Consider the following 14610-nt stretch of genomic DNA (forward strand, 5'->3'; position numbering starts at 1 on the left):
TACTTTTGTCTTAATTTTATTCTTCAGCTGTTTTATGGGGCACTGGGTTCTCACATATGCACTGTGTGACTGCAGTCAGTTTTTTTCTTTTCTTCATTTAAGAGAATGTGAAGACACCATGGCACTGCTCCACCATTTATGGACTGCCTTCAGTGCTATCTTGATGCTTCCATTTAGTTGTGGGGCTTGAACCCATTGTATTGAGCATGGTAGTGCGTGTGTTACCAGCTAAGCTATCTCCTGACCTTTATTGTGTTTCCATTATAAAATTTCCTTGTGATTTGCTCCTTTCTGCTTGTTCTTGAATAAGAACACCTCTCTTACAAGAGAGTGGAATATAATTCAGCCTGTTGTTTAAGCGTCTCCCAAGTCTACAAACAGGCAATCTAATTTGGAGACTTTTGTAGGAACATTGGAACTCAGAGAAGAAACACAAAGTCCCTAGAAGGAAGCCTGTTTGGCATAGATACTCAAAATGTTGGTGGTCAAACCTCAGAATGGGGACATGGATCTTGTGTCTTGTTGACTTTTTTTAAAAAATTGATTTAATATTGATCAACAGGATCATAGGATAAAAGGGGTACAATTTCACACAGTTCCCACCACAGGAGTTCTGTATCCCACCCCTTCCATTGGAAGCTTTCCTATTCTTCATCCCTCTGGAGCATGGATCCAGGGTTATTATGGGGTGCAGAAGGTGGAAGGTCTGACTTCTGTAGTTGCTTCTCGGCTGGACATGGGGGTTGGCAACTTGGTCCATGCTCCCAGCCTGTTTCTATCTTTCCCTAGTTGGGCAGGGCTCCGGAGAGATGGGGTTCCAGGGTACACTGGTGAGGTCATCTGTACAGTGAAGTCTGGTTGGCGTCATGGCAGCATCTGCAACTTGGTGGCTGAAAAAACATTAAGGTATAAAGCAGAAAAAATTGTTTAGCCATCAGGAATCTAAAGGTAAGACTATAGCAGATGAGATTAAGGCTAACCTTGTCAGACAAAGTAAGGACTACAAAAGCTGGATAAGGGCAAGAGACTGGCATACTTTAATGGTGGCACTTTTGGTTACTACCAGGCTACCCCATCATCGAGGGCCCTAGTCAGGGAATACTAGGATTCCTACATAGACATGTTGGGCCTAGACCTCTAATAAATCCCTCTCTCCACTATGACTGCTCATCGCCATCAGGAACAACATAGTGGGTCCTCTTGTGGGCCTCTACAGGGTCTTGTTAACTCTTAAGCTTATAGAGACAGTCCCAGCCAGAGGCAGGTCAAAGTAGGGCCTTAGAAAGCTCAGGGTAGAGACCTGGGTTGGGTAGTAGGGTATTGAAGAAATTAATATTTGACCTCAAATTTTTTCCTTTCATGACTGTGCCATACTGTTATTTATACTTGAGTTTTTAATGGATGATTCAAGAATGTCATAATCATCTTATCAGTAATTTTGAGATAAGAATCAGTCTTAGTGATTAAGACAATCTAGGCACTTCAGTGTAGAGTGCATGCTTTGCATGTGTAAGACCCTGGGTTCAATCTCCAGAACAACAATAACAATAAAAAGATGTATATCAAAAACATTCATTATAATGCAGTTATGAAGTGATTACAGATAATTTTTCATCATCACTGGAACTTTACTGCTCCAAGCTACCTTTTTTCCCTCTTTCTTTCTTTCTTTCTTTCTTTCTTTCTTTCTTTCTTTCTTTCTTTCTTTTTTCAGATAGAAAGGCATAGAGCAATAGAAGGAGAGAGTGAACAATGACACAGGACTAAAGAATCTTCTTCTTCTAGTGTCATAAGGGCTAGAATCAAACCTGGGTCATGTATATGACCAAGATGACCTATCTTGCTGGCCTTCAATTAAAAACAAATGCAAAAACCAACCAAACAACAACAATAACCAAACCCACATAGATTAAATGGGGTCTTGCTAGTCGACAATTTATATGAAATCTTGTTTCTGATTCTGTATTTTGTCATTTTGTTTTTGGTTTTTTTAGATCGGCTTCAGCTCCCCAGGAATATGATTGAAAACAGCATGTTTGAGGAAGAGCCAGATGTGGTGGATTTAGCCAAAGAGCCTTGTTTACATCCTCTTGAGCCAGATGAAGTGGAATATGAGCCCCGAGGTTCCCGACTATTGGTGCGGGGCCTTGGTGAACATGAAATGGATGAGGATGAGGAGGACTATGAGTCATCTGCAAAGCTACTGGGCATGTCCTTCATGAACAGAAGCTCAGGTCTTCGGAACAGTGCAACTGGCTATAGGCAGAATCCAGATGGAGCTTGTTCAGTACCATCTGCAAGGACCATGGTGGTCTGTGCTTTTGTTATTGTGGTTGCTATTTCTGTAATCATGGTGATTTACCTACTGCCCAGATGTACCTTTACCAAAGAAGGGTGCCATAGAAAGAACCAATCAATGGGATTAATTCAGCCGATTGCAACAAATGGAAAATTATTTCCATGGGCACAATTCAGGCTTCCCACTGCCATTATGCCACTACGCTATGAACTTAACCTACACCCTAACATAACCTCCATGACATTCAAGGGTTCTGTGGTGATTTCAATTCAGCCTCTACAGGCCACATGGAATATTATTCTTCACAGCTCAGGTCATAATATTTCAAGAGTTACCTTTATGTCAGCAGTTTCAAGCCAAGAAAAACAAGTCGAGGTCCTGGAATACCCACTTCGTGACCAAATCGCTATTGTTGCCCCTGAAGCCCTCCTTGAAGGACACAATTACACCTTGAAGATAGAGTATTCAGCAAATATTTCTAGTTCTTACTATGGGTTTTATGGCTTCTCCTACAGAGATGAAAATGATGAGAAAAAGTATGTATTTTTTTTTTAATGATTGTTCTTTGCTCAGTGATGCCTGCCTTCTGCATTGTGGATTCTATCTTTTTTTAAAAAATGTTTATTTTATGAGAGAGAGATATTATAGTACTACTCTGTTCCACTCCAGCATATATGGTGCTGAGTATTGCAGTGGGATTCTTAGACATGGATCATGTATTCTACCTCTTGACCAACCTCTCTGGTTACACAGACCCTAATGAATTTAGTTTATTATGTGCAAAATGGTAGAATAGTGATCTGAAAGAATGTACTATTGGGTTGTCAGGTAAGTCATGACACATTATTACATAGAGAAGTAAGTACATCGTGAGTTTTCTGACAGCTCAATGTTTCTCTCTTGGTCAAAGCTATTAGTCAGTGCTTATGTGTCTCTTAGTCAAAGTTATAGTGTGTGTCATAGTGGGAGTGTGCTGATGGAAGGAATGGGTGAAGATCATATTAATTAAATCTCTAGTAAAAACAGTTAAATTCTCTTGAGCTTTTCTTATAAGGTAAATTCAGTTGTTGTTGTTTGTTTGTTTTTAACCTACCTTACAAAATCTGTTTGGGAAGCATAGTTAATAAGTTGATGCTGGGGCCAGCAAAATAACTCATGTGAACAGTGTGCTAGCTTGTCATATGTACAACCCAGGATTGAGCCTGGCTCCCTACTGCATTGAAGGAAGCTTTGGTTTAATGGTCTCCTCCCTCTCTCTCCCTCTCCCTCTCCCTCTCCCTCTCCCTCTCCCTCTCTCTCTCTCTCTCTCTTTCTCTCTCTCTATCTCTCTGCTTCTCTGTCTCCGTCAAATAAAAAAAAGTATATGCTTACATATATTGTGTTTAGTATCCTTAAGCTTTGCTATTTTTGTTCTTTTTCTTTTGTTAATGGTGCCAGAATCAAGCTCCAAGACTTCATTCATGTCAAGTATGTGCTTTATCACTGAGCTACACCTTTGGATTTATGATATTTTTCAATTGAGACTGCAACCTCTTTTTTTTTTTAATTTTATTGATTTTAATTAATCAGAGAGGGAACATAGGTATCCTCCACAACATGTAGTGCTAAAGACTGAATTTGAGACCCTATGTGTCCAAATCCTGCATTGTCATTGAACCAACTCCCTGGCTGCTGATTCATCATTATAATTTTTTAATGTAACTCTATTTTGAACTAGACCTCTCCTCCCTTCCCCTTCTTTCTCTCTCCTACCCCTACCTCCCTCCCACCATCCCTCTCCTCTGCCTTCTTCACCAGAGCACTCGTCTAGCTTATAACGGTGCTACAGATTGAACCTAGAACCTAGTAGTCTCAAGCTAGAACATCTTTATGCATAATAACCATTATGCTATCTGTGTGCCCTGTTTTGGATTTCTGATGAAAATTTTATAAAATCTAGAAGTGACTTGATATAATTTTAAGAAAAATTGACTTAAAACAGAAGTATTCAACTCCCAATTTAAAACATTTTTGTATGTTAATATTCATAGAGATTCTTAGAATTTCTAGAAAGGCACAGTGCCCATTACATATAGTTTATTCTTCATTAACAGCAATGTTAATTCTCTTATGTACACAAAGTTCTTATTAGTTCTGTACAGTGCAATTACAAAAATTCTGTTAGGCTGTAAGACAGTCATATTATTTTTTAAATATGTGACTTACTAATGTGTGTCTAATATTAATGTGTGTCTAATATTAATGTGTGTCTAATACTAATGTGTGTCTAATATTAATTTTTAAATATGTGACTTACTAAATATGTGACTTACTTATTACTTTAGGTAATATAATTGGTATCTTGAAAGAAATAGAAATAAATGTCTTAAGTCTACTTTAAGGAATATTTTTCATCCTTAAATGGAGACAATGACACACAAAGATTTATAGTTCTAGCCATATATATATTTTCTGTCTTCTGTCTTTATGTAGTACTTCTTAGATAAATAAATGGTTTGCTGACTCTTTGCATTGAGTGAGATCTGGCATTAAAAGCAAATCTATAGCTGCAATGGTAGCTAAACATTTCTTGGCTTTAGTTCTCCTGTAGTCTTCACTATCTCTAGTAAATATATGCTGTGTATAAGCACAATGATTTTTAAATAATCAGAGTTTTTCCATACTAAGGTAATCGCTGGGGCTTGGTGCCTACATGATCGCACTGTTACCAGTGAATATGCGAGTAAACCTTAAAGATAAATTCACTTGTCATCTTCTTCACTCAGATTATTGCCCTTGGAATTTTGGGGGCCTGCTACTATATTATGAGAAAAATAAAGGTTGTATGGCAGGGTTTTTTGTTTGCTTGCTTTTTGCCTCCGCCTTCCCTCTCAATTTCTTTCTGTCCCATCAAATAAAATAGAAAGGGGAGGAATAGATGCCAGGTGCAATAGATTCACTGAGCCCTAGTCATAAACCTGGTAGCAAAAAAAAAAAAAACTTTGGGATTTATTAAAATAAATTAGTCTTCCCCCCCCTCTTTTTTTAATTGGTAATTTAATAATGATTAACAAGATTGTAAGATAACATGGGTACAAATCCCCATAAATTTGAAACATTTAAGTGCTTAGGCCAAATGAATATATACTCAGAACTTAAGTCTGTGCATTTAAAGAACTCGAGACATTCAATCTGTTTCCTCCTGACATATTGAATAAATAGTGATTTATAAAACTGTAAGTTAATAGAAGTATATAGATTTTTTAAATTTCTTTATTGGGGAATTAATGTTTTACATTCAGTAAAACAGTAAATACAATAGTTTGTACATGCATAACATTCCCCAGTTTCCCATATAACAATACAACCCCAGGAGTATATAGATTAACACCATTCCCACCACCAAATATCTGTGTCTCTACCCCCATCCCCAACAACACCAACAAGGAGCTAAAAATCTACCCTTTCATCCACCCCTCTCCCCAAGTCTTTTATTTGAATTTATTTTGTTTGAAACTCAGAGCTTCTAGGATCTGAGTGTATGTCTCCTTGAGTTTAGGTAAAATTCTCAGTTATTATTTCTTCAACTAAGAATTCTGTCCCTTTTTCTCTTCACCTTCTGACTCTCCTATGATGTGAACGTTGTTCCGCTTAATGTTGTGCCGTAACTCTCCTATAACATCTTCCTTTTGTTTTAGTTCTGTCTTGTTTTGGGGGGGAGGGATAGGGATGAGGTGGGTTGGGTAGTCTCCTTTATCCTATAATTGAACTCACAGCTTTTACCTTTGGCTTCTGGTTTTCCCCTATACTGCAGTTGTATAAGTGTGTTGGAAGAGAGGTGGGTGCTGAGCTACAAGAATATGTGATTTCAGTAATTCCGGGTCAACTGTTTCATTCAGATCAACACACAGAGAGAGGAGACACCACAGTAGTTTCCCTTGCTGCCATAGGACTCCTGTGGGTTGCTGGGCCTTGAACCTCATCCATGTGCATGGAAAGGCATGCACCCTACCTAGTTAACTCTCTCCATCTCTAGGCTACTGTATTCTTGAAATCTGAAATTTATTTTTTTATTTTTTTATTTTGCCTCCGGTCGCTGGGACTCAGTGCCGGCACTATAAATCCACCGCTTCTGGTGGCTATTTTTTTCCTTTTTTATTTTTTTTAATTCAATAGGGCAGAGAGAAATTGAGAGAGCATGGGGAGACAGAGAGAAGGAGAGAAAGATAGACACCTGCAGACCCTCTTCACCACTCATGAAGCTTTCCCCCCGCAGGTGGGCAGTGGGGGCCTTGAACCCAGATCCATGTGCAAGCATATTCTTTCACATAGTACTATGTGTAAATCTGCGATTTCTAGTAGGATTTTGATTGTTCTTGCTGACTCTGTTAAAGTTTTATCCCAATTAAACTTCCCACATCTGTGGACATCCTTCTGCTTTCTTAGAAAGACTTAAGAAGACTGATAATAGGACTGCTTTTAGGTCTTTTATTCTTTTTTTTAAAACATTATTTATTTATGTATTATTGGCTAAAGACAGAGTGAAATTGAGAGAGGAGGGGGAGATAGAGGGAGAGGGACAGAGAGGTACCTGCAGCCCCACTTGTGAAGCTTTCCCCCTGCAGGTGGGGACCAGGGGCTCAAATCTGTGTCCTTGTGCACTGTAATGTGAGTGCTTATCCAGTGTACCACCACCTGGCCCCCGTCTTTTTTCTTTCTTTTTTATTATTTATTTATAAAATAAAAATTTCGACAAGACCATAGGATAAGAGGGGTACAGTTCCACACAGTTCCCACCAATAGAGTTCTGTATCCCATCCTCTTCCTTGAAAGCTTTCCTATTCTTTATCCCTCTGGGAGTATGGACCGAGAACCATTATGGGATGCAGAATGTGGAAGATAATTGCTTCTCCGCTTCTAAGTCTTTTTAAGGAAGTTTGCACAGCTCAGCTGAGTGTGAGACTTTTCATCTGGTGATTGTTTTGATGCCTCAGTGTGGGTAGTATACCTAGTATACCCTGTTTCCTCATTATGTTTAGTGATCTGGATGGAGTACCTATGCCAGTGAGCTGTGCTTCAGTGGGCCTAGGTTTATGGTCAGAAGTGCCTAGCAGAAGCTATTGCTCCAGGGCAGGCAGCCCATGCAACCATCAAAGGTTTGAGGTCACATGTATTGAGCAACCACTCAATTGCCATGCATTAGGGTCTAGGTCCCACGTTATCATTATAAACTGTATCTTCTGTTTCTTTTTTTTCTTTTTATTTATTTATTTATTTTTTATTTAAGAAAGGATTAATTAACAAAACCATAAGGTAGGAGGGGTACAACTCCACACAATTCCCACCACCCAATCTCCATAACCCACCTCCTCCCCTGATAGCTTTCCCCTTCTCTATCCCTCTGGGAGCATGGACCCAGGGTCACTGAGGGTTGCAGAAGGTAGAAGGTCTGGCTTCTGTAATTGCTTCCCCGTGAACATGGGCGTTGACTGGTCGGTCCATACTCCCAGTCTGCCTCTCTCTTTCCCTAGTAGGGTGTGTCTCTGGGGAAGCTGAGCTCCAGGACACATTGGTGGGGTCTTCAATCCAGGGAAGCCTGGCCAGCATCCTGGTGGCATCTGGAACCTGGTGATTGAAAAGAGAGTTAACATACGAGGCCAAACAAATTGTTGAGCAATTATGGGCCCAAAGCTTGGAATAGTGGAGAGGAAGTGTTAGGGAGGTACTCACTGCAAACTCTAGTGTACTTCTGCTTTCAGGTATATATTTTGCAGTAGTTTATGGATACGTGTGAACATAAGCTCTCTCTCACAGAAACTGGTGTATATCTAGGTTTGGGGACTTTGTTAGAAAGTGAACCACCTGAGATGAAATTAGAGTGTACTATAAAAGGAAAGGTCTCACCTGAGTAATGAAGCTGAAGGGTTGTCATTCCACACGTGAAGTCTCTGGACACAGTCTGAGGAGAAGCATGTTGAGGTGGCAATCGTTGTGTTGGTTAGGTTGTGATCGGCGGATGCAATATTATTTGGTATGGATTGGGAGAGGCATACGGGAAAGTGGGCCCTATCCAAGGGTTCCAGGACTGGGGGAAGTAGGGGCTCTATAGTGGAGATGTGAGGTTCCTGCTGTAATTTGATCAGGTCCTGCTTTTAGTTTCCCTTTCACATCTTCTTACTCAACTTCTGTTGATGAGTGGGAATCTTCTGTTTCTTGTGACCCTCTTGCAAAATATTTTGTCGTTTGGCTAAATCCTTTGGAGTGAAGTGAAGAAATCAATGTTTGTAACATCATGTGTTTAAATTGTGATTACTGTCTTTCTTACAGTTTACTCAATAAAAGCAGGCATTTCAGTATGATTTATACCAGGGGAAAAACATCATACTTTTAAGTGTCAAGAAAAAGCAGTGATTAGCATTTATAACAGGTATATTTTTTCTAGGGGGATCTGTTGCATATAGCTAGCTACTTTATATTATGAACACTCTTATTTGATTGAATTGAATTCTATTTCAGTATTAGTTTAATAGGTAAGGAAACTGAAGTGTTTGTCCTTATTCCACTTTTAACTTTTTCTCAGTTCTATTAAAGAAGTATTTTTGTATTCCCCCTATGTGTAATAAAAATAAATATTTAAACAAGTAACTTGATTAGAATATCAAAGTATATGCACTTGCACACGAACACATACACATGTGTCAGTCATGTGTAAACATTCACTAAAGGAACTTTTACCCTATGTCACTAGTTTACTTGAAGTTATGTGAGATGGGTATATTGCAGATTTTGTGTCTTTTTACTTCAGATTTCATATTTAAGTTTATTTAATTTGATAGGACAGAGAGAAACTTAGAGGAAAAGGGGGTGGAAGATAGCAATAGAGAGATACCTACAGGACTGCTTTGCCACTCATGAAGCTTCCCCCTACAGGTGAGGATGGGGCTTGTACTAGGGTCCTTCTTCTTCTTCTAGCGTTTGCCAACTTGGGTCCTTATACATGATAACACAGGCACTTAACTGCCCGACCTCTCAAATTCCACATCTCTATGCTGATTTTTTGAAAGTGGAAACTAAATCCTGAACAAACGAGGCTACCGTTTTATAATGGTGGTTATACGTGTGTCCTATTGAGTATAAGCATCAGGACTAGTCTCACCCTTGTTGCTATATTGCCTTACTTGCATTATTTTATGCAAATACAGATATTTTATTTCTCTGCTGAATTGAAAATCTACATGTTACACTCTCTGTGTTTTTATTTTGACCTTTGACAATTTAATTTTCTATTTGTTTTTCTGTTTTATTTGTTATTTATTTTTATTATTGAATAGAGACAGTGAAATTGAGAAGGAAGGGGTGATAGAGAGAGAAAGAGACAGAGAGACACCTGCAGCCCTGCTTCGTCACTCATGAAGCTTTCCCTCTGCAGGTGGGACCAGGCGCTTGAACCTGAACCCTTGCAGACAGTAGCCTGTGTGTTTAACCAGTTTTGCCACTGTCTGCTGCCCCCCTCCCCCAAGACTATTTTGTTAAGGCTCAGCGGCCAGGTGCTACCTCTTTGTGACTTAATCTCCAGTTACATTGCATAGCCAGCTCCAGTTTCTAACAATGTACTGTTCTTTCTTAATTTTTATAGAGTGTGCTCTCTCCTATCATATATTTCTCATTTTAAGGTCCTCTTCAAATTTTGTCACCCGTTTCTATAAAATGTCTTTGATCACTAATAAGAATTTGTTTCCTGTCCTTTGCTTTTACCATTAGGACAAAATTTATATCCTGACAGATTTCTTCCCATTATGTAAACATCCGCCTCTCCCATTGACTGTTGCATCTTTAATGACCCATATTGTAAAGTGTTTATCTTAGTTTCTGTAGTGATTGGCAAGGTGAATTGCTTAGGTGGTCCTTAGTAACTGTCCTATGAATTTGCATTTGTTTTAGGTACTTTGCAGCAACTCAGTTTGAACCCATGGCAGCAAGATCTGCTTTTCCTTGTTTTGACGAACCAGCATTTAAAGCCACCTTTGTCATCAGGATCATAAGGGAAGAGCAATATACTGCTTTATCAAATATGCCCAAGGTATTATTCTGTCCTTTGAATGTAAAATTTAAAGTTAGAATATATATTGGAAGAACATGGGAAGCCAACTTGAGGAGCACTTGAAGAAAGAAGAAAAACTTGATAGGTGTGGAATGGAAATGTGAATGTTTGTTATGTATATATGAAAGTTATATAGATACTATTATGTGTTAAAAGTCATTGAATTTGTTAATATAAACAGTTACAGTTAATAGTGTTAATTCTGATTGCTCATGGTATTTGTTGGTGATTACAACAAAATCAGTATTGTAATGTGGAGATTTGACAACAAGAATACTACTATTGGGTATAAACTCTGTGTGGGAAGACAGAGGGTAAAGTTAAGCAGAATTGTTTTGATGCTAAACAGAACATGGAGCATCCTGTTATTGACACCTAAGGGCTTGTGTGTAGCTTTATCTGAGACTTTCTGAATCTGTGTGTGTAGAGGAGAGGAGTAACCACATCTGATAGATGACAGAGTGAACCCTTTTATAGAGAAGACATGGGTATCCTTCAGGGCCATCAGTTCAACAGCTGCAATCCTAGCCTTCATTGTTTTGTGTTACTCTCTAAAAAAGATGAAGACCTTCATCTTCATCTTAGTCTTAGTTGTTATCCTAAAATATACCTAACAGATAGTTGGAAAATTCTACAAAGCTGCCTTCTTTTTGAAATTTTTTTAATCTTTATTTATTTATACAATAGAGATAGCCAGAAATTAAGAGGGAAGGGGGTGATAGAGAGGGAGAAAGACACCAACAACACTGCTTCACATACAAGGCTCCCCCCCCAAACCCCCGCAGGTGGGAAGCTGTGCACCCTATAATCTATGTGCTTAACCAGCTATGCTACCACCTGCCCCCCAAAGCTACCTCCTTTTACTCATTTCTGTTCACTGTAGACTTTTCTTTTTCTTTCCCTTTCCTTTCCTTTCCTTTTCTTTCTTTCTTTCTTTTTTTTTTTTTTTTTTTTTGCCTCCAGGGTTACCACTGGGGCTCGGTGCTTGAACTATGAATCCAGTGCTCTTGGAGGCCATTTTTCCCATTTTGTTGCCCTTGTTATTGCGCTTGTTGTAGTCATACTGTTGTTGGGATAGGACAGAGAGAAATCAAGAAAGGAGGGGAAGACAGAGAGGAGGAGAGAAAGATAGACATCTGGAAACCTGCTTCACCACCTGCAAAGCGACCCCCTGCAGGTGGGGAGGCGGGACACGAACAGGGATCCTTATGCCTGTCCTTGTGCTTTGTGCCATGTGCGCTTAACCTGCTGTGCTACCGCCCAGCTCCTGACTTTTCTAGAGATTTAAACCACCTTAACCCAATTAAATCTTGTTGGAGCCATCAACCTGGTATTTTCAGATGTATTGTGCAACATTTGGAAAGACATCCCAGTGGTAGTTCTTTCTGCTCTAACTGTAGCGTGTGGTGTAGAGTTGAGCACTCTTAGGTCACAGGGAAGGATTTGGTCTGGTGGCTTTAAAGGAGAGAAATAGAACTGGTATTAACTTTCTCCAGCTTATATTCATTTCCAGCCATCTTTCAAGGTGAAAACTGCCTTCCAGACTTTGACAAAGGATGGTAGAACAAATTGAGACTAAGAGCCACGTTCATAATCAAGATGCATATTTAAATGTTCATTTCTCAGCTGTCACCCTTCTTTATTCCCATACGTACAGAACTCTCATCTTCTCCTCTTTGCTTGTAGAAATCATCTGTCCCTACTGAAGATGGACTTGTTCAAGATGAGTTTTTTGAGAGTGTGAAGATGAGCACTTACCTGGTTGCTTTCATTGTGGGGGAGATGAAGAACCTGAGTCAGGACGTAAATGGAACTCTGGTACGCTGCTTGACAAATAGCCTGAAAAACTGTTTCACAGGAGGTCAGGAGGAATCACTGCTTCCATGAGTTCTGGTAACTGAAAGAAAAATAGGTGTTGGATCACTTCTCTGACATTTTCTACTGTAACTGTTAACATTTTTTTCTGCCCTTGGCTATTATTTCATATTAATTTAACATTCTGAAAATCAGTGATTTTCAAGGTTATTTTACTACAACTTACACAAAGCATTTTTGTGTGACCGTACATGTATACTAAAGTCTGCAAATCTTGTGTCATATCATCTGATGATCAGAAGTGTTCTGTGACTATTTAAATTAAGTCACACTGGCGAACAGCCGCCATGTTTGAGTAAGATATTCCTCATGTGGTGTGCAGCCATAGCAGCCACGACTTGGCATCCATCCAGGGACTCAGATGCTGTAGAATCCAGCGCTACCTGCCAGTGGACCTGGAGTGAGTCTTGCTCATTGTGCATGTGCACTAGGCGCTCATGATGTGGTCCTGTCTGCAAACCCCACTGTCGTCTGTGAAATGACTCTACTTCCTCTTGTTTACAGTTTTAAAGTACCTATAAAATACTACAAGTACTTTATTAAGACAGATATGTATTAACAAGGTCTTTATAAATAATAAATGAATAAATTCCAAATTTCCAGCAGGAAGGTTCCAACATATTGTTGGAAGAAATATATATATATATATATAATATATATTTGTGTGTGTGTGTGTGTGTGTGTGAGAGAGAGAGAGAGGGTGGGGAGGAGGGATAGATAGATTGATTTTGGCTGCATTGGGGAAGTCAGTAAAGATGTACTGTTTCAAATATGAAGAAAGCAATGCAAAATTTGAAGGAACATGGAAAAATCAAGGAAAATGATACTACCAAACCTATCATAATAATCTAATAACTAAGTCCCACAATTAAAAAAGATCTGTGATTTACCCAATAGAGAATTCAGAAGAACTGTTTCAAGGAAGCTCACTGAGCTATAAGAAAACACAGGTAATTCAGTGAAATTAAGGAAACAATATGAACAAAATGACAAGTTTCATGAATACATTGAGGTAATAGAGAACCAAACAGGAACACAATGAATGAACTGAGATAGGCAACATATACTATCAACAGCAGGATGAATCGCACAGGAAAAATAATTTACAGGTTAGAAGACAAAATTTACGTTATTCATTAAGAAGAGAGCATAGGCAAAAAACATGGAAAGTATGAAGCGAGCCTCTGTGAGGGACCAGGCAGTGGTGAACCTGCTTAAGTGCATGTTATGTGCAAGGGCCCAGGTTCAAGGCCTCAGTTCTTACCTACAGGGGGAAGGAAAGCTTCCCAAGCAGTGCAGCAATGCTGTAGGAGTCTGAGGCTCACTAACCTGTTCAAGGTCATACAGCGAAGAGATTTGAATTTTACCACTCTTAACTATAATGACGCTGTATTTAATTTGGTTGTGTGGCCAGTTAATTTTCTTCTTTTTATAGACTTACATTCTTTTTTTTAAAAATCTTTATTTATTGGATAGAGACAGCCAGAAATCCATAGGAAAAAAGGAGATAAGAGAGGGAGAGAGACTTCTGCAGCATTTCTTCACCACTCCCAAAGCTTTCCCCCTGCATGTGGAAACCTGGGTCCTTACGCATTGTAACCCATGCTCTCAACCAGCTGAGCCACTTTAAAGTTTTTATTTACGTGTAACTTTCATGCCATATTTCTCTGGTTTCTCTGTCTGTTGTCCAGAAACCTATGTAAATATTATGGTTGGATATATTTGACTTCTTAGATGTCTTGACAGTTTTTTGTTTGTTTGTTTTTAGTCCTCTAATGGGAAAGTCCTTAATTTTGAGTTGGAACTCATCGGTATCTTTTATTCAGTGATGACTTATTCAGTACATCTCACTTTTCACCTATTAATAACTTCATTTTGAGACTTTAGTTTTCTGCTATATCTTGTCTACATTCTATCCATACTTAACTTTTACACTTAGTAAAAGAGTGCATAAAGCATTTTATTTTATTTTTAATTTCTTTATTGGGGGATTAATGGTTTACAGTTGACAGTGAAATGCAGTAGTTTGTACATGCATAACATTTCCACATACCAATTCACCCCCACTAGGTCCCCCTCTGCCATCCTGTCCCAGGACTTGAACTCTCCCCCCCCCACCCACCCCCAGAGTCTTTTCCTTTGGTGCAATACACCAATTCCAGTGCAAGTTCTGCTTAAATCTCTTTCCTTTTGATCTTGTTTTTTTAACTTTTGTCAGAGTGATATCATCCCATGTGAATAGCATATTAAATAATTTGGATGAGCACTTTGTCTATCCTGTTAGTCAGCTTGTAGCCTCAAGTAAATGGACACTGAGGGACAGTAACCTACTGTTCCTGTATTTGGTTGTGTCTGC

The 14610-nt window shown here is 39.0% G+C and overlaps 1 protein-coding gene across 4 annotated transcripts in view; it reads left to right on the forward strand.

The window, feature by feature from the left end:
* LNPEP (leucyl and cystinyl aminopeptidase) overlaps window positions 1-14610 on the forward strand; it is a 99931-nt gene that overhangs the window by 45335 nt on the left and 39986 nt on the right. For all 4 annotated transcript variants that reach the window (XM_060201199.1, XM_060201197.1, XM_060201198.1 and 1 more), the window contains 3 exons: window positions 1995-2835; window positions 10220-10358; window positions 12066-12197. In XM_060201199.1, the coding sequence (XP_060057182.1) occupies window positions 1995-2835; window positions 10220-10358; window positions 12066-12197 (1112 nt within the window). The remainder of the gene's footprint in view (window positions 1-1994; window positions 2836-10219; window positions 10359-12065; window positions 12198-14610) is intronic.

This window comes from Erinaceus europaeus, chromosome 11 (genome assembly GCF_950295315.1).
Source record: "Erinaceus europaeus chromosome 11, mEriEur2.1, whole genome shotgun sequence".
Lineage (NCBI taxonomy): Eukaryota > Metazoa > Chordata > Mammalia > Eulipotyphla > Erinaceidae > Erinaceus > Erinaceus europaeus.